The 24,974-nt window shown below is 56.4% G+C and overlaps 2 protein-coding genes across 2 annotated transcripts; both read left to right on the forward strand.

The window, feature by feature from the left end:
• The first annotated feature begins 1,377 nt into the window (after positions 1-1,377).
• CENPM (centromere protein M) lies at positions 1,378-13,363 on the forward strand. The gene is made up of 6 exons (XM_055566256.1): positions 1,378-1,523; positions 2,045-2,124; positions 4,199-4,291; positions 6,259-6,338; positions 7,564-7,655; positions 12,686-13,363. Exons 1-6 carry the CDS (start codon positions 1,467-1,469, stop codon positions 12,824-12,826), a joined length of 543 nt encoding a protein of 180 aa, XP_055422231.1. The 5' UTR covers positions 1,378-1,466; the 3' UTR covers positions 12,827-13,363.
• An 8,758-nt stretch (positions 13,364-22,121) lies between these two features.
• On the forward strand, positions 22,122-24,073 carry TNFRSF13C (TNF receptor superfamily member 13C). The gene is made up of 4 exons (XM_055566034.1): positions 22,122-22,257; positions 22,626-22,828; positions 22,859-22,890; positions 23,411-24,073. Exons 1-4 carry the CDS (start codon positions 22,122-22,124, stop codon positions 23,595-23,597), a joined length of 558 nt encoding a protein of 185 aa, XP_055422009.1. The 3' UTR covers positions 23,598-24,073.
• The last annotated feature ends 901 nt before the right edge of the window (positions 24,074-24,974 follow it).

Genomic DNA, 24,974 nt, shown 5'->3' on the forward strand with positions numbered 1-24,974 from the left:
AGAAAATGAAGATCATGGCATCCGGTCCCACCACTTCATGGCAAATAGATGGGGAAACAGTGGAAACAGTGTCAGACTTTATTTTTCTGGGCTCCAAAATCACTGCAGATGGTGACTGCAGCCATGAAATTAAAAGAGGCTTTCTCCTTGGAAGGAAAGTTATGACCAACCTAGATAGCATATTCAAAACCAGAGACATTACTTTGCCAACAAAGGTTCGTCTAGTCAAGGCTATGGTTTTTCCAGTGGTCAGGTATGGATGTGAGAGTTGGACTGTGAAGAAGGCTGAGCGCCGAAGAATTGATGCTTTTGAACTGTGGTGTTGGAGAAGACTCTTGAGAGTCCCTTGGACTGCAAGGAGATCCAACCAGTCCATTCTGAAGGAGATCAGCCCTGGGATTTCTTTGGAAGGAATGATGCTGAAGCTGAAACTCCAGTACTTTGGCCACCTCATGCGAAGAGTTGACTCATTGGAAAAGACTCTGATGCTGGGAGGGATTGGGGGCAGGAGGAGAAGGGGAAGACAGAGGATGAGATGGCTGGATGGCATCACTGAGTCGATGGACGTGAGTCTGAGTGAACTCCGGGAGTTGGTGATGGACAGGGAGGCCTGGCGTGCTGCGATTCATGGGGTCGCAAAGAGTCGGACACGACTGAGTGACTGATCTGATCTGATCTGATCTGAGTGACTGAACAAGAGTACCTGGAATGATCATGAGTGAAGGAAAAATGAATAAACAAATCACTGAATACTGTCTTTCTCCCAGGAGTGAAATAAAAGTCCTATCTCGCAGGCAGCACCTTTGGTGCCTAGGGCCAGCCGTGGAAAACTTCCCCTTAGAAAGGAGCTACTGTCTAGCACATGGAACTCTGCTCAATGTTATATGGCAGCCTGGAGGGGAGCAGGGTTTGGGGGTGGAGCGGAATGCATACATGTGTTTCTATGGCTGAGTCCCTTCTCTGCTCACCTGAAACTATCACAACATGGTTTGTTAATCGACTGCTGCTGCTAAGTCGCTTCAGTCGTGTCCGACTCTGTGCGACCCCATAGACGGCAGCCCACCAGGCCCCGCCGTCCCCACCAGGCTCCTCCGTTCTCCAGGCAAGAACACTGGAGTGGGTTGCCATTTCCTTCTGCGATGCATTTAAGTGAAAAGTGAAAGTGAAGTCGCTCAGTAAGTGTCCGACTCTTCGAGACCCCATGGACTGCAGGCTACCAGGCTCCTCCGTCCATGGGATTTTCCAAGCAAGAGTACTGGAGTAAGTTGCCACTGCCTTCTCCGTGTTAATCGGCTATCCCCCAGCGGTAGTGTCTCCTTTAAGAAGGCCCTGCCCAGCCCCGCCCCACAGGAAGCCCCGCCCAGACGGTGTCACGTGACCCGCGGTTACGCACAAGGGCCGGGCCGGAGGGCTGTTTGAATGCCCGGCGCGCACCCTGCGACCCGCAGTTCCGTCAGCCACCGGGGATGTCGGCGTTACGGCCGCTGGACAAGCTGCCTGGCCTGAACACGGCCACCATCTTGGTAGGCGTCAACAGGCCCGATTCCCGCGCCCGCCTTTGCTCCTGGGCCGCGCTTCAGCGGCCAGGCCCTCTGTGGCTCTCTCAGATTCTGGCCCGGGCTGCTCGGGCGGGAGAGCCTCTCTCTGAATCAATCAGAGTTCGCTGCCCTCTTGACGCCGTGGGATGTCTCCACCAATAAGTGCTCTTTCTGAGTTTCTGATTGGTGGAGCTGCTGGGCCGGGAGCCCGCGCGCAGGGTGGATGCAGGCGGTCTAAGACGCGGTTGTGGTTTTCCCCCTGTATCCGTGTCAGGCCTCCGGTAGAAACCAGGCTGTTCCAGGGAGGGTTCGGGGACGAGGGGGGCGGGTAATGAGCGGAACCGGAGCGGATGCAAACCTCAGACCCTCACCAATGCCTGCCGTAGTCCCCTCGGTAAAAAGTGCGTCGCGCGCTACAGCCAGAATCCCGGGGTCGCGGCCGTCCGGGCCCAGCGGCGGGGCTGCTGTATCCAGGGGTCCATTGGCCGCCTTCTCTCTCTGGGCAGCTGGTGGGCACGGAGGATGCTCTTCTGCAGCAACTGGCCGATTCGATGCTCAAGGTGGACTGCACCTCGGAGCTGAAGGTGTAAGTAGCCTGCGCTGGAGATGTCCAATCGCTGGCCTGGGAGAGCGGGGAGGGGTGGTGCGGAAGGCCAGCGAGGCTGGCGCAGGTGGGGCGAGTTTTGACCCACCGCTCGGAGTCTCAGTCCTGACGCGTGATCTGTCCCCGTGTAAAGCATCTTCTGTCACGCCAGTTTTTCTGTTTCCCTCTAGCACTTGTCACTATAAAGAAATTTCCATATTATGCCACGTTGACCAAAACTGATGTCCATCACTACAGTGGCAATAATATTGAATTGGGCACAGCATGTGGAAAATTCTAGAGAGTATGCACACTGGCTATCATTGATCCAGGTGATTCTGATATTATTAGAAGCATGCCAGAACAGACTGGTGAAAAGTAAACCATGTACAATTTTTCTTTAATAAAACTGGCCAGAGCTTGTTTAAAAAAAAAAAAAAGAAGAAATTTCCTTGTTCACATATTTGTTTGTTTCCAGTCTGCCGCCCCGAGGCACCCCGAGGTTAGCCCCTTGAGGGCGGGGACTTTCACTTTTGCAGACTGGTGAAGAAGCCCCACTGCCTTGAGCAGTACTTGGCCCAGAACAGTTACTCAGATACTCCCCAAATTTGGCGAAAAGGTGACTAAAGTATATTTTGCTTTCATTTTTCTAACTGATAGGGAGTAGAAACAGCTGCTGGCAAGAGTCAAGTGACTGAGTATATGTGGGTGTCATTCTCCCTGATTGAAAGACAAGCTCCAAGGGTCTGTGTTGAATGATCCAAATCTAAAGGGTATTTCCTTTATGGGAATTGGAAATGCCCTTTCCTAGCGAGAACATCATCTTTCCCTCGAAATAAAGATTGTTTATAGGTCCATCTGTGCCCTACCTGTCTTACCAGGCTCTTAGGCTATAGAACACCAAACACAATCACCGATAAACTCAATCCCGTAGCTCAGAAATAGGAAAAGATTAAAAAAATAATTGGCATCAGAGTTAAAGGAAAATGTGGACCAAATTGCCTTCCTTGAGCAAGATGGAAATCATTACCAAAAAAAGAAATCCTATTACTCTGTTTCTAGATTCCATCTACTATATTCTAGTGTCTGAATGTGTATACATTTGTACATGGAAAGATAGTTAGAAAAATGTTCTAACACTAATAGTAGTAATTTTTAGGTAACTTAACTTTTAGGAGTGTGTGTGTGTGTGTTTTAACTTTTGTTATATTTTGTAAACTTTTTGGTATTCTTGAATTAGAAGCTGAGGGGTAGGGGCAGATGAGTAATAGGAATAAATGGAAATGGGCAGAAATAGAGGATTCAAAAAAAAAAAAAAAAATGCTTCAGGTGGGTATTTGACAATCTGAGACCAAATACTTACAAGAATGTTGAGGGTGACTTCCCAATGTCACACAGCTGATAGTTGACAGACTGGGATTTAAACCTACTTCTATCTCACTCCAAAGGGCTTCAGTCTTAACACCTAAACTTCATAGTCTAACACCTTCTCCTCCCCTTCTGAGCCTGGCCTCCCTCCCAGCATTCAGGATAGATGGCTAGATGCCATCTTATATCCCAAACCCCCTCTTGCCAAAGCAGTTACTAAACTTTCTGGCAGGGAGAGTAAAGCAGGGGTAATCTGAATAAGAACAGCTCTGCCCTGCTTCTGTGCTCACTTGAGGAGTCTTGCCCACAAAAGCTTCCTGTGGGGGCTTCCCTGGTGGTGCAGTGGCTAAGGCTCCATGCTCCTAATGCAGGGGGATCGGGTTTGATCCCTGGTCGGGGATGAGGTCCCACAAGCCACAACTAAGAAAAAAAAAATTCCTGTAGGCTGCAAAGATCCCACATACAGCAACAAAGATCCCACATACAGCAACAAGGATCCCACATACAGCAACAAAGATCGAAGATTCTGTGTGCCACAACTAAGACTTGGCACAGCCAAATAAATAAATATTTTTAAAACACACACAGAAGCTTCAGGTGAATAGGGGAGGAGCTTTTTACAGCCTCTTCCCCTACAAAGGGTAGCGTGTGAATGGTCATTGTGATGTGGGTACATGTATCTTGAGTCCTGCAATCTCTTGTTTTTCAGCCACTTAGCAAGGTCCCTCCCTCTGCCGTGCAGCGTGAATCGGCCCCGAATTGACTTGATTGTGTTCGTGGTCAACCTGCACAGCAAACTCAGGTGAGAGCCAGGGGATGGGGCTGTCAGTGCTCAGAGGCGCCTTAGGGCTGTGCTGGGACGGTGGCCTCACTTGTCAAGGGAAGGAGAGGAGAATGGGAGAGGCTGTCTGGGGGCAACCTAGAGGGTGAGGAGGGAGGAGCCAGCGCCAACGCAAGATGTTTAGAAGACGCTGACAAATGCCAGCCGTGTCACCTGTCATTTGTCTAATGCTCTCTGGGGCCACTCTGCCTCCCTGAGAGCAGCACAGATGTGAGTGAGACGGACCTTGAGAACAAGGTCTGTTAGGGGAGAATCTAGACTTTTGAACAGACAGTTACAGTACCTGTGAAGTGTACTGTCAAAGGGGGAAGCCTGGGACTGTGAGAGCCTGGACAAGACCTCTGCCTCCGAGGACTTAGGTCAAGCTGGACTTCCTGGCGGAGGTGCCATCTACATAGACACCGGAGGGGATTCCCTGTCGGTTCAGTGGTTAAGACTCAGTGCTTTCACTGTGGGGGCCTGGGTTCAGTCCCTGGTCGGGGAACTAAGAGCGCAGAAGCCACACACGGCAATCAGTCAGTTAAAAACCACCTGAGAGGTGAGGCGGCGTTAGCCAGGCAAGGGTGACCATGAGCGGATGTCCCAGGTGGAGGGCTGGTGTAAAGGCAGGAGCACAGCGTGTGTGGAGGACCGTCCAGGCCTGGGTGGGGTCAGAGCCCAGTCCACTCTGGGGCTGGGGCAGTGGCGGCGTGGGTGATGTTCATGCCTGTGGCCTGGCCTGGCCTCCCCATGGTGCTGGCAGCCCTGGGGTCAGGACTGCAGCCAATCTAGGGAATACAGGTGGAAGGTCTCCCCTCCTTCCTGGAGACAGCTGGCTAAGGACACAGGGTCCAGCACAGAAACCAGGGCAGACACCTAGTCCTGTGGTGGGGGATAAGGGAAGGCTGTGGGAGAAACGCCTGAGAACCGGGGGGCATGGAGACAGCAGACACAAGGATTGGGTCCAGACCGCACGACCTGACCGCTGGGAACCAGTCAGCAGGGACTTAGGCCCAGGTGGGGCAAGAAAGGGCTGAGGCCTGCTGTGGGCTCCCTGGCTCACAGGTCTGCTGCTGTTTGGGTGAGGCCTCTCTGTTCACCAGAAGGGACACCGGAGAACCGTCTACGCCATAGGGGTGTTGGTCTCAGGCCTTGTTCATTCATGAAGCCTGACTGAGATGGCTTTTGGCCTGGAAGACAACAGTCTTTCATCACTCCCTGGACAGCAGTGAGTGAAAGCCTCAACCCAGAAGGTCAAGGTGCCCTTGTTTAGAGGAGAAGAGTGTTTTCACACAACTGACAGGACTTAAAGTCGTGTCATTTTACTGGAAAGCAATTCAGCAATAGTTATCCTCACTTTAAAAGACACACTTAAAAAAGACAGCCCTTCTACTTCCAGCATCTGCTCTACAGAAACATCTGCTTAGTAGGAGACGTAGGAAACAATATTCATGCAGCGTTCTTTGTGAAGGTGAAAAAGTAGAGACCATTTAAATGTCCACCACAGGGCAAGCAGTTAGTTTGGGGTACGGTGTGGTCATTCCAAAGAATGTAACAGAGACATGGAACCCAATTGGACCCAACTGGCTGCTTATACATATCACTGTCTGGGTTTGCATATGAAGAAAATTCCAGAAGAATCACACCCCAAACTATTGTGGCAGTCATCTCTAGGGAGTTAAAACTAGAGGTGGTGCTAGAGACAGGGAGTTTTACTTTTTACTTGTACACCAGTATTTACTATTCGATCGTTTCACACACTTGACGCACTTTGTAATTAGAAGCCGTTTAAAGCTACAGAAGGACAAAGTGTCCTCCAGGGCTGTTTCCCGTCGCCCTCGTCTCATGCCCTGGCCTCTCTGGGATCAGAGGCGCGGGGGCTTCTTCTGCCTTCTCTGTTGTGAGACATGTCCTCTGCTTGTTTTCTTGCCCTGGCCTGGCCGCCCCAGCCTGCAGAGCGTGGAGGAGTCCCTGTGCCACCTGGACGCGGCCTTCTTCCTGGGGAAGGTGGCCTTCCTCGCCACGGGGGGTGAGTGCCTCCCCTGCCTGCTGCCGTGGGTGGGCCCGTGGTGGACTCCGTGCAGAGGCAGCCTGGGTGATGGGGAGGCCGTGGGCTTTGGAATCTGACTGCTGTCTGTCTCCATAAAGCAAGTCGGAGCTGATCGTTCTGCCAGGTTAATTCTGCCGAGATCATTGCCCTGGGGTGCCTGGTGGCTCATCTCCTGTTACTCTTCTTCAGATAGTTCTCCGAGACTCTGTAATGTTAACAGTGGAAATAATAGTAGCTAACCTCGGGGACTTCCCTGGTGCTCGAGTGGGTAAGAATTCGCCTTCCAGTGCAGGGGGTGAGGCTTCAATCCCTGGTCAGGCAGCTAAGATCCCACATGCCATCTGGCCAAAGAACCAAAACATAAGACAGGAACAATATTGTAACAAATTCAATAGAAACTTTAAAAATGATCCACATTAAAAAAAAAAAAACTTAAAAAAAAATAGCTAACCTATATTGAGTACTCACTATAGACCAGATTCTGTTTGAAGTGCTTTGTTTCTGTATTACTTAATTTTCACAAAAAGTACTATTGAGGTAGGTACTGTTGTTTCTCTTTTATGGCGAAGGAAGCTGGTCATGAGGTTAGGTAACTCGTCCAAGGCCCCATAGCTAGACAATGGTAGAGCAGAGTTCATACTTAGCTGGTCATATTCCAGGGCCCACGCCTTTAATGATTATACCATGTGGCTTCTCATAAATACTTTTTCCTCTTTTTTATGTGCCTGACCCCCATTTTCTGCCCCCTGGGGGACACCTTCCTGACCAGCCCTGCTGTCTGGGCCCTCGGGGTGTCCATGCAGGCCTCTGTCAGACTCCTCACCCTTCTGCCTACGCTGATGTGTGTCTGCCCGCCTCCCCCAGCTGCACTGCGAGCTCCTGGCGCGAAGGGCCTGGCTCACATTATTCTCAGTAAGCTTTGGTGGAGAAGTGAACGCCAGGCCACTTCTCTGTATTTGCTCACGGGCTTTCTCTAGTAACTCAGCAGAGTAGGTGCTGTTATGCTCCTCATTTCATAGACAAGGAAACTCACGCGTTTATTCCGACTCTATCAAGTCCCTTTAGCCTGTTTTCTGATCTGATGATCTTGACTGCCCTGAAAAGAAGGTAGAAACTATGGCCCAGAGAGGGGCATGACCTCCTGGGCCCAGTGCCTCCTCCGTGACAGCCACGAGGTGGAGGTGACCGGCCTGCTTCTTTGCAGCTGGGCGGGACAGCCACTGCAGCATCCACCGGAACACCGTGGTGAAGCTGGCCCACACCTACCAGAGCCCCCTGCTCTTCTGTGACCTAGAGGTGAGGACCTGCTCACGTGGGCCATGGGATGGCACAGTCAGAACGCAGAGGGCATGGTGGGGTGCTTCCTGGAGGATCATGAGTACCCAAGCGAAGGGACTCCTAGTGTGGAGGCCAGATCCTCGTTGGAATCCTGGCTTTTCCACTCACTGTCCCTAGGTGGGTCACCGTAAGCCTTGGGTGCACCCCTGTAAAGTAGGGTGACACTCCATGTACATCTTGAGTTCCGTTTGTACACCAGGTGCCAATGCTTTGACATTTTTCTCTGTACTCATGACTAAGTCTTGTGTGTGTGTCTATGGGTCCCTGTTAATATCTCACTTTTCCTGCTGGGGTGTAAGAGCTGTGAGGCCAGGCATCCTGTCTGTCTCATTAACCAGCAGTCAGGATGCCCTCCGTTTCCCCTTACCTCCCTGGATCGCAGACCTTGTCTGCTCCCAGCGTGGGGCAGGGGGTCCAGCAGGCAGCAAGGGTGGAGGTTGGGTGGATAGCTGGGTGGATGGCTGAATCGATACATGTGATGTTGGTTCTGCCCTGACTTGCTTCTCCTGGGGTTTCTCACAAGCTGAATCCTAGCTGTGAGGGTGGTATAGCAGATTTCTGCTTTGCTAATGAGTTTTGCTCTCCAGCCTCTCTGTGTGTAGTGTGGAGCCTGAAGACGTTTTGCTAAAGGGTTCTCGGCAAGAGTTGATTCTGCTCCCTCTGGGGGTCTGCTAAGGGCTCCCGGGTCCTGGGCTGCCCCACCTGCACACCAGACCTGCTCAGTTGCTTTAGGGTTCTGTTTGTTTATTTTTTATAATGGAGTATATTGATTTATAATGTTGTGTTAGTTTCAGTGTACAGCAAAGTGATTCAGGTATACATGTATCCATTCTTTTTCCAATTCTTTCCCCATATAAGTTATGTTTACTGGTTTTGAGGTTCATTTTAAAGATTTGTGTTTCTGTTCTGAGTCTTACACCTGTCCCCAAAGGCCAAGTGATGTGGTGCAGAAGGAGCTGAGTCAGCGTGTGGTCCGTCATCACCATCTAGACCAGAAGTGCTGACGCCGGGGTCTATGGACCCCTCTGGTCTGAAGGGAGAAGCATTTCAGGATCTATGGACCCCTCTGTTCTGAAGGGAGAAGAATTCAGGGGAGTTGTGGCTTTGGACAGGAAAAAAATTACTTCTGTTTTCACTAACCTCTAGGAGGAATTTACATTATGAATGTAGATGGGAGGCGAGCGACAGTAGTGTTCGCAGAGCCTGTGATTGTTAGCAGCAGACGCAGCAGGCGCTGGCGCGTCCTGTGGGGACGTGGTGCACCCCATGAGCTTCTGTGATTCTGCAGAAGCTGTTAGACCTGTCCTAAGGCAATGGCACCCCACTCCAGTACTCTTGCCTGGAAAATCCCATGGATGGAGGAGCCTGGTGGACTGCAGTCCATGGGGTCTCGAAGAGTCGGACATGACTGAGCGACTTCACTTTCACTTTTCACTTTCATACATTGGAGAAGGAAATGGCCACCCATTCCAGTGTTCTTGCCTGGAGAATCCCAGGGATGGGGGAGCCTGGTGGGCTGCCGTCTCTGGGGTCGCACAGAGTCGGAGACGACTAAAGTGACTTAGCAGCAGCAGGGCCTCTTACTCAGTGTGTTGCTTAAGATGCACGTACTGCTCTGCCACAGATCTGTGTTTCACATCTGATCACTGTTTTAGGAACCCCGACTTGACCAGGGCTCTGACCTCACAGGTAGGACCTGAGGCACCCTGAGGTGCCCATCCTTGCTGGCTTTGCTCACAACAGGAGAGGCAGCATGCTCGCAGTCACACAGCTAGTAAGTCAGCAGAAGAGCCAGGTTGGTGTGCCGCTGACTCTTTCCTGGCTTAGCGGGCTGGCCGCATGGCTTTGAACAAGTCAGCCCCTCCCCTCAACACACACGCACTTGCGCAAACACACACACAGATAACTCGCTCGTCCTTCCTTAGCTCTCAAGGGGAATGGCAATCCACAGCAGGCGTGCGCGTGGTGGTGCAGTTCTGCGCGCGGCCAGGAGGTGGCAGGCTGTACTAGGTCCTGTGTTGCCCTCTAGCCTGAGAATGGTAGTCGCTCAGTTGTGTCTGACTCTTCTGCGACCCCATGGATGGTAGTCCGCCAGGCTCCTCTGTCCATGGAATTCTACAGGCAAGAATACTGGAGTGGGTTGCCATGCCTTACTCCAGGGGACCTTCCCAACCCAGGGATTGAACTTGGGTCTCCTGCATTGGCAGGAAGATTCTTTACCATCTGAACCACCAAGAAAAGGTCTGTGGCTGACTTCCTATTTCCAGCCTGGAGCCGGCAGGCTGAGAACCTAAGCCTGGCATCCTCTCATCCGATGTACCCAGTGTTTGGACAGCCAGCGTGCCTGGTACCTGTGCGGTCCTGTCCGGGGCACTTTCCCCCACATCATGAGCTGGAGCCTCATTGTGTTTTGAGGCTTTTGCATGGCGAGAAACACTGGCCCCGTTTTACAGGACAGGAAACACACCTAGGGAGGTGCATGATTCACCCAGGGCAGTTATATTCCAGCTCTGTTACTAGACCCTGTGCGAGTCCCTGAGAACCAGATGCCTCCGACGTTGGCCCTGCCCCTCAATGGAGGGAAATAGACCGCACGTCACACCTGCTGTGGCAGGAGGATCCGCAGGGCTTTGGAAGCCAGGCAGTGAGTCCACCCATTCCTTCCCGTCAGCATCGGGGCAGTCACAATGGGCTCAGCTCTCTGGGGGTCACGTCTCTGGAGTAAGGTGTGTGGATTGGAGGAGGCCCAGCCAGAGGCAGGAGGCTGGGGACAAGGCTGCAGGAAGCAGACTGTGGAGCCTGAGTGAGAGCAGCAGCCATTTGGAGGGACTGTTCGGAGGCCAAGGCCGCAAAGCCCAGAGGGTTTCTTTAACAGATATTTCTTAACATAACCTACAGCCTGTCCAGTGTTGTTCTAGGCTCTCGGGAGGCAGCATAGAACAAAGCAGTGTTAACACTCCCAATCCTGTTCTAGTGGAGGAAACACAGTAAGGAAGTAGAATGTGTGATGTGTTAGGGCACGGAGATGTGACATGTCAGGTGGTGGTAAAGCAACAGGATTTAAATAGGGGGTGAAGGGACTCCCTAAAAATCTGACCTTTAAGTGAAGACATGATGGAGGCGCCTCCTGGTGGAAAAGCCCACGAGGCTGGAGAAACTGCAGGTGCAGAGGCCCTGAGTTTGGACGCTGCCTGCCGTGTTCAGGGTCCACAGGGAGCCATGGGCACCTGGAGCAGAGCCAGGGGACTGACACTGGGCCAGACAGCAGGGCTCTGTGGGTCGCAGTAAAGGCATGGTGGCTTTCACTCTGAGTTAGACTGGCGCAGTGGAGGGGTATGGGGCCAGGGAGGGCCGCAGCCTGACTTGGGTTTTGAATGGGGCCCCTCCAGCTGTTGGAGGAGAGTAGACTGAAGGGAGGCAAGGGCAGAAATAGGGAGAGGGGCCTGGGGACTGAGTTCAGAGTGGTCTGGGCTCTGTGGTGGCCAGGGAAGGGGGAGTTGGGATGGTCTCTGATGCTGGGTGTTTCCAGGGTGGGGCTACAGGTGTGTGGATGGCCTGCCTGTGAGACAGGAGAGGAAGAAGAGTCAGAGTCAACTCTGGAGTTTTCAGCCTGAGAAGCCCCGCCCCCTGCTCCCCACCCCCGCCCCAGTCGTGAGGTGTTACACAGAGCAGGGAGCGACCTGAGAGGTGGGAGGAAAAGCTGGGGGCGGGTGGGTCCCGGGATCCAGGGAGAAATGGCCTGCCAGGGAGGCAGCAGCTGCCTCAGACTCCACTAAGAGGAGACCCCGCTGAGAACGAGGCCAGTGTGTGAGGACTGAGATGTCGCCCCTGGACTTGGAACCCAGGACTCACAGGTGACAAGGTAGAGTAAGAGCAGGGGGGCTTTAGGATGTCCCGGCTCTAGCTTGGGTGACTGGGCGGATGGTGGCATCCTTTCCCCAGTTAGAGAGGGAACAGGAAGAGGAGGAGGAGGTTCTCTGAGGCCACTTATTGGTCGGGGGACGCCATCTGAGCATCACCGTTTATTCTTCTACCTTTCTGGAGCAGCTCATTCGCCCATGCCAGCTGGGGCCTTCGCACAGTCTGATTCAGTTCAGTTCAGTCGCTCAGTCGCGTCCAACTCTTTCTGACTCCATGAACCGCAGCACGCCAGGCCTCCCTGTCCATCACCAACTCCCGGAGTCTACCCAAACCCATGTCCATTGTGTCAGTGATGCCATCCTCTTATTCTCTGTCGTCCCCTTCTCCTCCTGCCCTGAGTCTTTCCTAGCATCAGGGTCTTTTCAAATGAGTCAGCTCTGCATCAGGTGGCCAAAGTATTGGAGTTTCAGCTTCAACATCAGTCCTTCCAATGAACACCCAGGACTGATCTCCTTTAGGATGGACTGATTGGATCTCCTTGCAGTCCAAGGGACTCGCAAGAGTCTTCTCCAACACCACAGTTCAAAAGCATCAATTCTTCGGTGCTCAGCTTTCCTTATAGTCCAACTCTCACATCATACAGTCTGATTACCTCTGCCTAAGCCCACAGCTCCTCTGGGCCCACTAGCCCTTCCGTGTAGGGACCACCTGTTGATGGCACCTTCCTGTCCTCCGTGAGGACCACTCTCCCCACCCCTCCTTTCCAACCTGGGCGTGTCCATCTCAGAGACATCCCAGGGGGTGCCACCTCAGCATTGGTTGGGAGTAGCCCTGGTTCAGACCCCAGCTCGACAATCGCCCACCATGCCTCTGGATGGTGTCGCTGACCCCGCCAGCCCCGCCTGCTGAGCCTTCGTTTCTTCTGGAGTAGGGGTCAGCGTCTCTGGTATCCCTGGAGGGTGTCTGAAGGGTTTCCATAAGCTGAGGTGGTTGGAAGCTGCTCGGTGAGGTGTGGCGTGGACAGGGGGTGGCCCTGGGGGCAGCGGTGCCCATGGCTGTCCCCATGTCTCTGCCCCCAGCTCCCCTCTGGCCACCGCCTCACCGGGGTCCCGTCTCCTCCTCTGCAGATAGAAGACTTCCGTGCCGCCATGGCGCAGCGCCTGGTCCGCCTGCTGCAGATCTGCGCGGGCCACGTGCCTGGCGTCTCGGCCCTGAACCTGCTGTCCCTGATGAGGGGCTCCGAGAACCCCTCCCTGGAGGACCTGTGAGGCCCCCAGCCCCTGGCCACCCTCCCCTGCGGCTGGGTGCCCAGGCCGACAGTCACTGTTGCTGGAGACTGTGCCAAGGCTTGGCAGGCCTGGGTCAGCGGGCAGTTCCCTCACGGCCCAAAGTCCTCGTGTTCCAACAGGAAGTGCCGGGGGGGCGGCAGGAACAGTCCAGCTGGTCGGATTCTGGCCCCCCACCCCTCTCATGCCCACCCCAGCAGAGCCCCAAGTCTTCATCCATCTGACGTCTTTCCTCTCAAGACTTCGTTTGAACAAAGGGTCCATGGCTAAAAGTTTGAACATCACTGAACTCATCCACCACTTTGATTTTGTAGATGAGGAAACTGACTCCAAACAGTTAAGAGTCAGAGTGGGTAAGGACTTCCCTGGTGGTCCCGTGGCTAAGACTCTGCGCTCCCAATGCCGAGGGCCTGGATTCAACCCCTGGTCAGGGGGCTATATCCCACATGTCACAACTAAAGATCCTTCATGCCTCAACTAAGACCCGGTGCAGCCAAATAAATAAATATTTTAAAAAGAGTTGGGCAGTGGGAGCTTGAACTCTATGAGCCTAGTCTGACTGCACATCCTGGCCTTGCCATTCTTACGGGACCTGCGGAGCCTCAGTTTCTCCAGGTGTTAGATGGAGATTGTTCAGCTTACCCTGCTGGCGTCATGAGGGTTGAGGGACATGGTGGTAAAGGTGAAGTGCCTGAGGTGTATTGTATTACTCCTGCGCTTGTTTGTGCTCCACGTATTTCATAATAAAAGTGTGAATGCTTGCACGGCGCCAGGTAAGCACTCCACGAACACTTGAACTATTATGTGAAATCACGCGGAGCTAAGTTACAAAGCTGGTGCACATCCAGGAATTACACCATGAAGTCTTGAGTGAGAGAGCCTGACCGAGGGCGGGTTTCTGGGCTGGCCGCGAGAGACTGTGAAGACGGCCGCTTTCCTTCTTCTCGGGGTCTAATTAGAATCTGTGGCCATGCTGAGATGAGGCTGCAGAAACCCTGGCAGCCAGGTGTGAGCTGCAGCCGTGCCCCTGTGGCCAGCTGGACACTCCCATGGGAGCTTGGGTGAGGAGGAGGTCTGGTGGGAGAGGAAGAGAGCCAGATCCTGGTTTCCTTGGAGCGTGCCAGTGCCCTCCCAGCCCCCCTCCATCCTCAGGCCTCAGGATGGGCTCTGCTTGATGCCCTGGGCAGTGCCAACGCCGCAGGGCCTCTGTTTTGATGTCACCATGGCAGCCGCAGCTCACGCACTTCACTGATGCATGGGCCAACCTGAACCTCGGTGCAGGAGTCATGAGGGTGGGGCCCACCTTTCTCCTCTCCCTGGGCTCCTCTCCACCCCTGTGCTTGCTCAGTAAAGTTTGCCGAGGCCTGGCTGGTCTTCCAGGCACCCCCCACCGAGAACCTCAGCCGTGGTGATTTCGGTTCAGGTCTCAGACGTCACCCGACCTCCGCAGAGCTTCACGCTTTACCGAGCACTTCTCACAGTCGCTCCTGCCGCCCGCCCTCCCCGCAGACCTGTGTGAAGTTGACAGTGTTTCCCCATTTCACATTTAATGAAACCGAGACTGTTGTCATCAGAGGCATACCCACAGCCACACAGGTAATCGAAGGCAGAGCCCAGCCCTGGGCCCAGTGCTCTGCTTTTCCTCTCTTGTTGTTCTCTTGTGCGCCCAATCATTGAACAGAGGTGTGGTCATGTCTACTGGGCAGTGAGAACCCAGAAATGCTGGACACGCAGGCCTTGTGCTGGAGAAAGCGGCCTGAAGAGCCATTCCCAGCTGCTGGGGCCCGTTAGCACAGGGGCAGGCAGGCCTTGTGGAGGGGAGGGTGGGGAGCAGGGTAGGAGCCTGAGGCTCCAGCCCAGAACTCCCTCTGCATCTGGGGAGGGAGGCCCCCTTCTGTGCCAAGGTGGGGAGTGGGTCTCCGCGGGGATGGACAGGATCAGCCAAGGCCCAGGAGGTCAGCTTCCCAGAAGGACCTGGGGTCCTAGAAACCAGCCTTGTCTTCAGCCCCTTGGAGCCTGGGCTATAAAGGGTGGGGCCCTGCAGGGCTGCTGGAGGGGAGCGGAGGGCGATGGGCCGAGGTGTCCAAGCAGGAGCGAGCAGGGGTGTGGGCACGCCCTGCCTGCCACATCTGGGTTGGAGTCAAATGGGGTCCTCCATACCCCCTCCCTGACCCCGCCAGCACGGGGCTCTCTCTCCCTCTCTCTCTCTCTGGTCCCTGTGCCACCTTTTCTTCGCCACCTGGTGCCATTTAACAAGAGAAATGGCATCACATTTTCCAGCCGAGGACCTGGGAGCCTTCCAAGTGCTGGGGGAGCTCCATGCTGTCAAGGCTCCAGCGAGCTCAGAGGGGGCCCCGGAACCCTGGAACCCTGCCTCTGCCTCACAGTGGAGCCGAGCCCTCAGGCCCGGGAGCCAGCCAGGGAGTGGAGGCCAGCGACCCTGTCTGGGAGCCGGTGTGACGGAGGGAAATGAAGGAGGGCCTGTCTCGACGCCCCTGTGGTGCCCGGCACGGGTGCCTGGTGCCAGGGAGGGAGATGGGAAAGGCTGCCCTTGACTCTCATGCTCGATGTGCCTGCGTTTCCTCGTCTGTAGCCTGGGGTCAGGCTAACTGATGCCTCTTCCCAACCGCTCGTGAGGACCGAGAGCGAGAAACTGTGATGTTAAACAAACAAAAAAACCTCAAAGCTAATGGAAGACCTCAGGCTGGCCACAGTCACGGGCGGTCACGTCGGAGGCGGTTACTGATGGTGGGCATGGACCCCTGGGCAGCAGGTCCAAGGCAGTGGGCAGCCCGAGGCTCCATGCTCCCTGAGAACACAGGGGAGGGAGGGGGGCATCGGGGCCCCACACCATGAGGGTGAGGCATTGAGGCTGCCAGAGGGGCAGGGCTCACTCAGGGGCACAGGTTTCTTTGGGTCTTCAGGCCACCTGGTTGCGGGCAGCCCTCGAGCCCAGGCCCCAGGGGCTCAGGCTCTCCGTAGAAGGCGACCCAGACCCAGGCATCCCGGGCCCAGGCTGACGCTATTTCCCCTCCCGGCCCAGGAGGGGGCTCCGAGCCTGGCACCTGCGTCTCTGCCACCCCTCAGCGAGCAGAGGCAGGGGCGGCCTGGGGCTGTAGCTAGGCAGAGCAGCCTGGCCACAGAGGGGAAGTGATGCAGTGGGAAAGGACCCGGTCTTTGTGTCCCACTGCCTTGGGGTCTGTGGCCAACCTGCAGCATGATCTGGGGCGGCTCACTTCCCACCCTCGGGCCCCACGGCCTGGCGAGGCCCTCGAGAGGCTCAGAGAAACCCAAGGGCCAGGCACCGCACCTGCCGGGGTCTGGCCCCCCACGCCCTCTGCAGATGGTGGCCCCGGGGGTTGCGGGGGGAGTGGTTGGCTGGCTGTGCCCAGGGGTGTGGAGGGTAAGATGAGCGCAGGAGGTGATTGAACTAAAGCCCCGCTGCGGGATGTCCCTCCCCAAACACACCAGGTGCTGGGCCAGGCCTACCTGGAAGGACTCCAGCTCAAAGGGACCCTTTCCAGAAGATGCCTGCTCACCTAACGCCACCCCCGCCCCGCTCAGTCTCCCCTGGGGCTGCGAGCATGCAAGCAGAGAATCATTGTGAAAGGACTTCTCACAGACACGGGGCGAGGCCTGGGGAGGCTGAGGGGGTGGGCTACGGAGCTCGCTGCACCCCGAAGCTGTGAGGCCCACTCGAGTGTGACCCTAGGGATGGGGCTGGGGTCCCTGAACAGCTGCTCTGGGCGGGAGAGCAGGTGGCCGTCCCTGGTGCCCGTGACCTGTAGTGTCAGGGGGGTGCCAGAGACATCTGGGGGGCCCTCTGCAGCTAACATGTAGCGGGTGCTTGGTCTGACTGGGTAACAGCCTTGCCCGGCCAGGCTGAGAGGGGACCCCAGCTCTCGGTCCTCCTCTGTGCTGGACTAGACCCCAACCCCTGCCCACCACCTATGTCATAAACCAGCAGAAATGGAATGGAGGGGTGGTGGCAGGAAGGCTCAGGGCCCAGGGCTGCCTGGCTCATCCCTCCTCCTGAGCTTGCTTTGTTCTCTGCAAAAGAAGGATCTTGAGGCCACCTCCCCCACAGGTCAAGGCAAGGGGGCGCAGGGCCAGGCCGTGGTGGGCGTGCACGCTGCCGTCTCTCTGGCTGCTCCGGCAGGTTGGTCCCCGGGCCTTGCCTGCTCCTCCCCAGACATCCTCGGGGTCACTCGGACCTCTGTCCTCCTGTTCCAAGGTCGCACTGGGCCTTTCCCAAGGCTCCGGCCCTCCCCGTCGCCCTGCGCTCCTGACAGTTCCTCCCCAGCATGTCTCACCTCCTCACCTCCTCTGTGGTCTTACTGTTGGGTCTGTGTCTCTGTGGTTCCCTGCTATTGCCCCAGAACCTAGAACACTGCTTGACTCATGGTACATCCCCGGTCCCTCCTGGGTGGTGCCCTGAATGAGGCCTGGGGACAGCTGGCCCCTTGGGTGGGGGATCCTGCTCCCCGTCTGCCCCACCTGCCAAGTCTCAGCATCTCTGTCCACCTTACGTACCTGTAGGCCTGGCCCCAGAGGGTGGGGGCCTCCTCTCCCTGTGAGGCTGAGGGGCTGGGTCTCCTTTCAGACCTCACATGGAAGGCCCACACCCCGCAGCCTGGGGCCAGGCTGAGAGATCTGCTGGGGCTGCACGTGTGTGATTGGTAGCGGGGGGGAGGGATGGGGCCTTGAGGATAGGCAGAGGGCCTGGGAGCCTGAGCGAGGACTTCTAACTGCTTCCTGGACAGGCAGCCTCAGGGAGCACTCCCACCTCTGTCCCCCTGTTCCAAGGTCTCACCTTGTGTAACCTGGATTCAAGGGGAGAGGGGTCCCGGGGACCTCTGGCCTTACCAGGACTTTGAGCTGACCTGCCTGCCTCTCCCAACCCTTCCCCGTGTCCAGAGGCCCCACATCACACCCTTCCCATTCTCCCTGGTAGGAAAGGAGACTTTCTGGCAGTGTCTTGGATGTCAGAGCTAAAATGACATCTGTTGGCCAAAAGTTTAGTTCGGGTTTTTCCCTTATGGAAAAATCTGAACTAAACTTTTTAGCCAACCCAATACATGAGAAAAGCAAAGGAGGGCTTTCCCTGAAGGCACAGTGGATAGGAATCCCCGCGTCAAGGCAAGAGACATGGGTTCAATCCCTGGTCCAGGAAGATTCTACACGCCGAGGAGTAACTAAGCCTGCGTCCCGCAAGTACTGAGCCCTTGCTCCACAAAAAAGAGAAGCCGCCGCAGTGAGAAGCCTGCACACCGCAACTAGAGGAAGCCTCTCACAGTAGAGAAGACCTGGTGCAGCCCAAAAATAAAGGCAAAGGGAATCTCGACTCTGGGGGCCCTGGCCGCCGTGACAAAATGAGATGGAGTGAGACAGAATTCCCCGGTGGTCCAGCGGTTACGGCTCCACACCTTCACTGCCAGGACCTAGATTGGATCCCGGGTCAGGAAACTAAGACCTTGCATGTCATGTGGTTTGGCCCCAAAAAAGAAGATGACACTAGAGAGCCAACACAAGCACTCAGACCGACAGGTCATCACAGCCCGTGGCCCCTCTATGAAACACAAAACCTGATTTTCTCAATGCGTGTACACGAGAATGTAAAGGAGTAAAAATAAGACCGGGATGAAAGACTTCAACAAAGTGAAAACACACCCCCTCTGGGGAACGGCAGAGAAATGCCCCTTCTTACTCATCGACTTCGGTATTGTATGAGGGTTTTTTTCATGAGAACATGTTCAGATATTACTCACAAAATTACAAATAAAACTAATTTTCAAGTAAAGAACACAGGCATCCCAGGTCTCAGAGCGCTTTCACATCCAGGTCTGGGGGCTGGGCCTCTCTGCCCCTGGGGCCTCCCCTCTCCACGCCCCTGACACTGAGCTTGTCCACCAGGCAGAATGTCCTCACTTCCCCACCCTGTCCTTGAGGCTTGAAGAGCACAGGCCACACTTCATGCTCAGCTGGATACAGACCCCAGCCAGGCCCCTCACAGTCCCTATTTCCCCATCTGAAAAAAAAATGACATCATGATAGCACCTGTGTCAGAACCATGGGGACGGTGTTTTGGGGGGTATTTTGGGGGACACAGATCAAAGGAGACTCTGTTTCCCCTGACAGATTCAAATTAATCGTTAAAAAAAAAAAACTCGGTGAATTAAAACTTGAGAACACTAATAGATTCAATTAGAAGGGTTTTTCAGCAACAAAGTCCATAATTTTCTACTTGCGCATACACGGAGTTATGATACCAAGTTAAAAACTGTCAAGAGCACAGGGGACATTTGCTTGAACCACATTTGATTTTAGAAATTTAACTCCTCCCTCTTGGTCATATCTCACAGTTAAAAAGTGATACATACAGATGGTGAATTTTAAAAAGTAATACATTGACTTCAGAGGATATGAAAAAATACATTGAGGAATAAACTTCTACCATATGGTCTGATGGTGAAATTTCTCTTTTTTTTTTTTTTTTTTTGGCAGCACATAGCATGTAGGATCTTAGTTCCCTAACCAGAAATTCAACCCCATGCCCCCTACAGTGGAAGCTCAGAGTCTCAACCACTGGCCTACCAGGAAAGTCCCAAAATTTCTTAACCCCTAAGTCATCCAAACAGAGATTCAAGGTCTCCCCGCTTCCCTATTTAGGAAGCAAAAGTGAAAAGGTTTGGAGTCAGGCCCCTGCGGGCACGCAGGAGGCGCCCGGGAAGCCTGTGTCCAGTGAGGACCTCTTTCCCTCCAGGAGGCCTGCGCCACCAGGCGCCACTCTCCCCGAATGGCCCGAGGCCCTGCCGGTCACCTCCTCTGCTCTCCGCCAGGGTCAGAGCGGCCGCAGGAAGACAGAGGCCCAGGGCCGCCGGTGCAGGGGTGGCTTGTGTACACAACCCCAGACCCGGCCCTCCCATCCCCCACGCATAGGTTCTCCCCAAGGTTCCTGAGACTCAGCTCCCCCTGCCCAAATGTCCAGCACCCAGCTTCAAAGAAGGGGCTGCCCAGGTGGCACAGAGGTAAAGAACAAGCCCACCAAGGCAGGAGACACAAGAGATGCAGGTTCGATCCCTGGGTCAGGAAGAGCCCCTGGATGGAGGAGGGCATGGTAACCCACTCCAGCATTCTTGCCTGGGAAATTCCAAGGATGGAGGAGCCTGGCAGGCTACAGTCCATGGGGTCGCCAAGAGTGCGCACACACAGAGGTTAGAAGAGATGCCCAATGCTATTAAGGGCTCAGCTGTCCCACGGCTAACAGGTAAGAGTGGCATCAGTAGTGATGGGATGGGGAGGGGGACCCAGTCTTCTTGTCTTGCCCCCACCCCTCTGCCCCCTAGGAGGGCCTGCCCTGCCCTGGCTCCTGTGCAAGCTCCTGGCTCCCCCACCCCCTCAACACACACCCACACTCACACCCACACCCCCACCCCAGACCCACTTCTCCTTTGCAGTTGCCCCACCGCCTACACCTTCCTGCCACAGAGTTGCTGGCCCATGGGCAGGGGATGGAGAGGCAGTGGGCCCCGGGCTCCTGAAGGCCGGCCGTCTCAGGGTTTCTGGAGCAAGAAACCTGGGGGGGGCCTAGCCCTGCTCCCCTCATTCCATCATGTCCCTCTTTCCTCTGAAACAACTGCTGGCTCGTTCCCCGGCCCTGGGCTGTGGCGCCAGCCTCCTTGCTGCGCTGCCCACCCTGGCCAGGCTGCAGCTCCACAGCAGCAGGCAGAGGGTCCCTTCGAAGGCACAGCTCAGAGAATCTCACCCACCCCAGCACCTCCTGGGGCTCCTCACCCCTCCAGGGCCTGCGGGTAGAGGCCTGGCCCGGCCCATCCGCAGCCTTGGACCCCCAAGGCAGCAGCCAAGCCGGTCCCCAGGGCAAGCTTCCCCTTGCCCCTCTCTTGCTTGTGAACTTGTCCGTCCCACCTTCTGTCTGGAAGGTTTCCCTCCTGCTTGAGCCGCTAAAGATCTACTCCTGGCCCTGAGCCCCCTCCCTGCCCCCTGGACAGTTACTATTTCCTCTGTGCACTTCCAGCCCTGAGTGCTTCGGGGTCTGGTAGGCCCACCACAAGGGCACCAAGTCCATGCTCCTTCCTGAGGCTTTCTGCTAGCCCTGGCCCCCCGCCGCTCCAAGTAGGGGCTCCAGCATCTGTCCAGGAAGGCCAAGGGGGCTTGTGTGTCTGCCTGAGATTCGGTCCAAGGGACACAGGTGAGAGTCAGGTGGGGCTGCCCCAAACACAAGGGAGTAGAGACAGACAGGAGGGGCCTCGATGAGACACAAGGGTGAGCAGCCTGAACACACACAGCCCTGGGAAAAAGAAGTCAAGGTGGGTGGGCTGCCTACCGCCCCCTGGGCCTTGGTCTGTCTATCTATTTATTGGTTGGTCTGAGTCTTCCTCTTGCTTGAGAGCTTGAGACTGAGCTGTCCCTGGACCTACCCTATCTACGCACTCCGTTCCAGCCAGTGCTTAACAGGCAGGTCTGACTGGGACACTTCCTGCTGAAAGCCCTCCATGGCTCCCCAGTGCCCTTGCAGCCGGAGTCTTGGCTTCTCTCAGTCAAAGACCCAGCCCCGCCCTCTGGTCCCAGCACTACCTGGCCTTTGGATTTGGCCGAAGGCCTTTGTTTGCACTGCCTGCTCCAGTGGACCTCACTCCATCTAGCAAACACCTGCTCGTTCTGTCCATAAAGTTGCCCTGTCCATGAAGTTTCCCTGTCCCCTCCGTGGGGATCACCTTCGGTGATGCTGCGGCGGAGAGGCACTGCCTCCCCCATTGCCACCTCCTGGTGTGGGAGTCCCCCAGGGGGCCTGCGGCAGTGTGGGCGCCCGGTTGTGTTTGACAAACTGACCAGCGCTGCCTGAGAAGGACAGGAGGGCTCCCTGAAGGAGGAGGCAGGAAGGGGAAGAGGACCGGAGAGGATGGCCTGGGACTACAGGCTGGCCTTGGGGACGCCACCCCAGAGCTCTGTGTCCTGCTTAAGGGGCCCATCCTCTGTGCCCCAAGATCAAGCCCCTGGGTCTCAGTCCCAGCCTGATTTCAGCACCCAGAATAGAGCCCGCCCCATGGCTGTCTAGGGGTGATGGTTGAATGGAGAAACCACAGAGGGTCTGGGGTGCTGGTCCACCGGCTGAGTGGTCCCACTCCAGCAGGCAGGAGGGCGGGCTGGGGCGGGGTGGGTGGCGCCCCGCCCGGTTTCCTCCCCGCGGGGCAGCAGAGCCCAGACTCGGTGCCGGCGGCGGCGGGGGTGCGCGCAGAAGGCTAGAGGCTCTGGCAGCATGCAGCGAGGGCGGAGAAGCCTGCGGGGCAAGGACCGGCCGGCACCCACGCAGTGCCTGCAGACCCAGTGCTTCGACCCGCTGGTCCGCAACTGTGTGGCCTGCAGTCTCCTCCGGACGACGGGGCCTAGACTGGGTAAGAGTCGAGCCGCGCCGACGCATGGCGCGCGCGCACGGGGCAGCCCTGGAGCGGGAAGGAGGGTGATGCTCGGAGTCACAGGCATGCCCTCCCCACCCACCCGCCGCCGCCCTGTCCCAGGACGTGGGGAGGGGGCGGGGGCCTCGGGTTAACTGGCAAGGTGGGGTGGGGAATGTGAGCCGGGGGCCTGGAGGGGGACCAGCCGTCGGCGCGTGGCCCTCACGGCCCCCTCTCACCCCCTCGGCCTGCGCTGCCCCGCCCGGCCGTCCCCCTCTTCCGCGGCCCAGCCTCACCTTCCTCCGGCCCTCCCCCTCCCCACACCCCCCTTCCCTCCGCCCCCTGCTCCCCCTGCCCGTCCCCTCCAGCAGGCGACCCGAGCAGCCTGGCGCCCGGGACGGCGCTGCAGCCGCAGGAGTCGGCGGGCCCGGGGACCCCCGCGGAGGCCGAAGCGGCGCTGCCTCTCCCTGCGCTGCTCTTCGGGGCCCCCGCGCTGCTGGGCCTTGCGCTGGCCCTGGCCCTGCTCGGGCTGGTGACCTGGAAGCGCCGGAGGCGGCAGCCGGGAGCGGCGGTGGTCCCCGAGGCTCCGGAGGCCGCGGAGGTCCCGGAGGCCCCGGACGGAGACCCAGACAGTAAGTTCCTCGTCTAGGGGACCGGAGAGGGTTGGGGGCCGTCGGAGGGGAGGCATGGCCCTTGAGGGGTCCGAGGAGGGGTGGGTGAAGGGGTAGGGATGGTCTGAAAGAGGCAAGGCCGAGTGGAGAGAAATAGTCCGGCCAGAGACCCCCAGTCCAGGCGAGGGACACAGCTCTAACGTCCCAGATCTGTGTGAGGAAGAAACCCAAGGCTGGGGAGCCCAGTTGAGGGTTGGGGGGTGGGGAGTGGCCTATCCTACCCTCTCTCTGGGACAACCAGACTGGTTCCCACCTCTCCTTGCCCTCTGTCAGCACTGGCATTTTGCCAACCAGCTCTAGAAACTTCCCGTCCTGAGGACCCATCACGTGCCACCCCTCCCCATCCCACCAGTGGGGCATAACAACTGACTTCTCTCCCATCAGTCAGAGGGCTGTCCCGCCAGGGAGGCTTCCAGAACAGTGGGTGGGGACGGCTGCGAGCCAATCCTGACCCTGCACCACCCGCAACCCCCCCCCCCCCACCCAGAGCCCCTGGATGTTGATACCACACTCTCCCCCGGAACCCTGGATGCCACGGCTCCCATCTGGCTTCTGCCCAGTGAAGACCCAGCGGCCACCCCACCTACCCACAGCGTCCCTGTGCCAGCCACAGAGCTGGGTTCCACTGAGCTGGTGACCACCAAGACGGCCGGGCCTGAGCTACAGTAGCGACCGAGGAGGGCAGGAGGTGGCCCCCACCCTCTCTGTGGGCCACCAGCCGGACTTGGAGGCTGAATTCAGTTCTTTACTCCGGTGCCCACTGTCCCTTCTGGGAGCCCACCTGCTCCCCAGCTAACCCTGCAGAGCTACAGGCACACAGACCACAGGGTTTGGACTGCATGGCATTGTACCGCATGTTAGCATTGGCTTAAACTCATACTGGGCTGCCCAGGTGGCGCTAGAGGTAAAGAATCTAATGCAGAAGACATTAAGAGAGGCGGGTTTGATCCCTGGGTTGGGAAGATCCCCTGGAGGAGGAAATGGCAACCCACTCCAGTACTCTTGCCTGGAGAATCCCATGGACAGAGGAGCCTGGTGGGTTACATTCCATGGGGTCACAAAGAGTCGGACACGACTGAGAGACTGATCTGATCTGATCTGATCTGAGTGAGCACAAATACACAAAATAAACTCATACCATCTGTCCGAGTCCTCAAAGGTCATGGCTGAGCTCTGTGCTTTTTGAGTGGTTGGGATACTCTGAGTAGAGTTTTCCTTTAAGCTTGGGGAAACCACCATAAACCAGAATGAATCTAGGAAAGCATTGAGTAGGAGGATGCTTAATTTGTAGCTGGGTTGTATTTAATACTTGCTCTCGGAGCTGTCCCGCTTTTAAACCAATGCAAATGGCAGCAGTGAGTAACCAACTGACCGGTTTGCTTTGGGATTTAGTACAAGATGAGTTTAAGAAATAGCCTGAATTGTGCTGGTTCTTGGGTATCTGTATCCTAGGGTCACCCCTGAGCTTGGCCTATCTGCTAAGATCTGTGATGCCATTTTTGCCCTGGTGGCAGCTTCCAGAGCCCCAGGCTCACGCTTGGGAGGAAGTCTGGAGCCTGTGGGGCTGGACTGCAATTGCACACTGGTGGTATGCTGACAGCATGAGCCCACCTGGAGCGCTAGCGGCCTCCGGGGCACGCAGAGCTGTATACAGGGCGGGGCCCAGGACCTGCAGGAGGCTCCTTAGTTAGGAGGCCAGGGCAGGCCTGAGGCCTTGAACCAGCTGGACCTGATGTCCTTTGAGTGCCCTTCGCTCTGTGGCCTGTCCTCCCCAAGTCAGGCATCCACCACCCCAGTGGAACTGTTCCTCTGACCATGGTGCCCCCTGCCCTGGGGCCTGGAATCAAGACCCTCTCTTTCAGTTCTGGACCACGCTGTGCACTCAGTCAGCTACTGGCTTTCCTGCCAAACCTCCTGCGATCAGGAGGGTTAGATCCTCCTGACCTGGACTCTATCCTGGACTGTGGCCTTGGACTTTGTCACAGTTTAGCACCTTTGGAAGGGGCAAGGGATTGGGAAGTCAGAAGACGGTATTCTGAGCACCAT

This window comes from Bubalus kerabau, chromosome 1 (genome assembly GCF_029407905.1).
Source record: "Bubalus kerabau isolate K-KA32 ecotype Philippines breed swamp buffalo chromosome 1, PCC_UOA_SB_1v2, whole genome shotgun sequence".
In the NCBI taxonomy this organism is placed as follows: domain Eukaryota; kingdom Metazoa; phylum Chordata; class Mammalia; order Artiodactyla; family Bovidae; genus Bubalus; species Bubalus kerabau.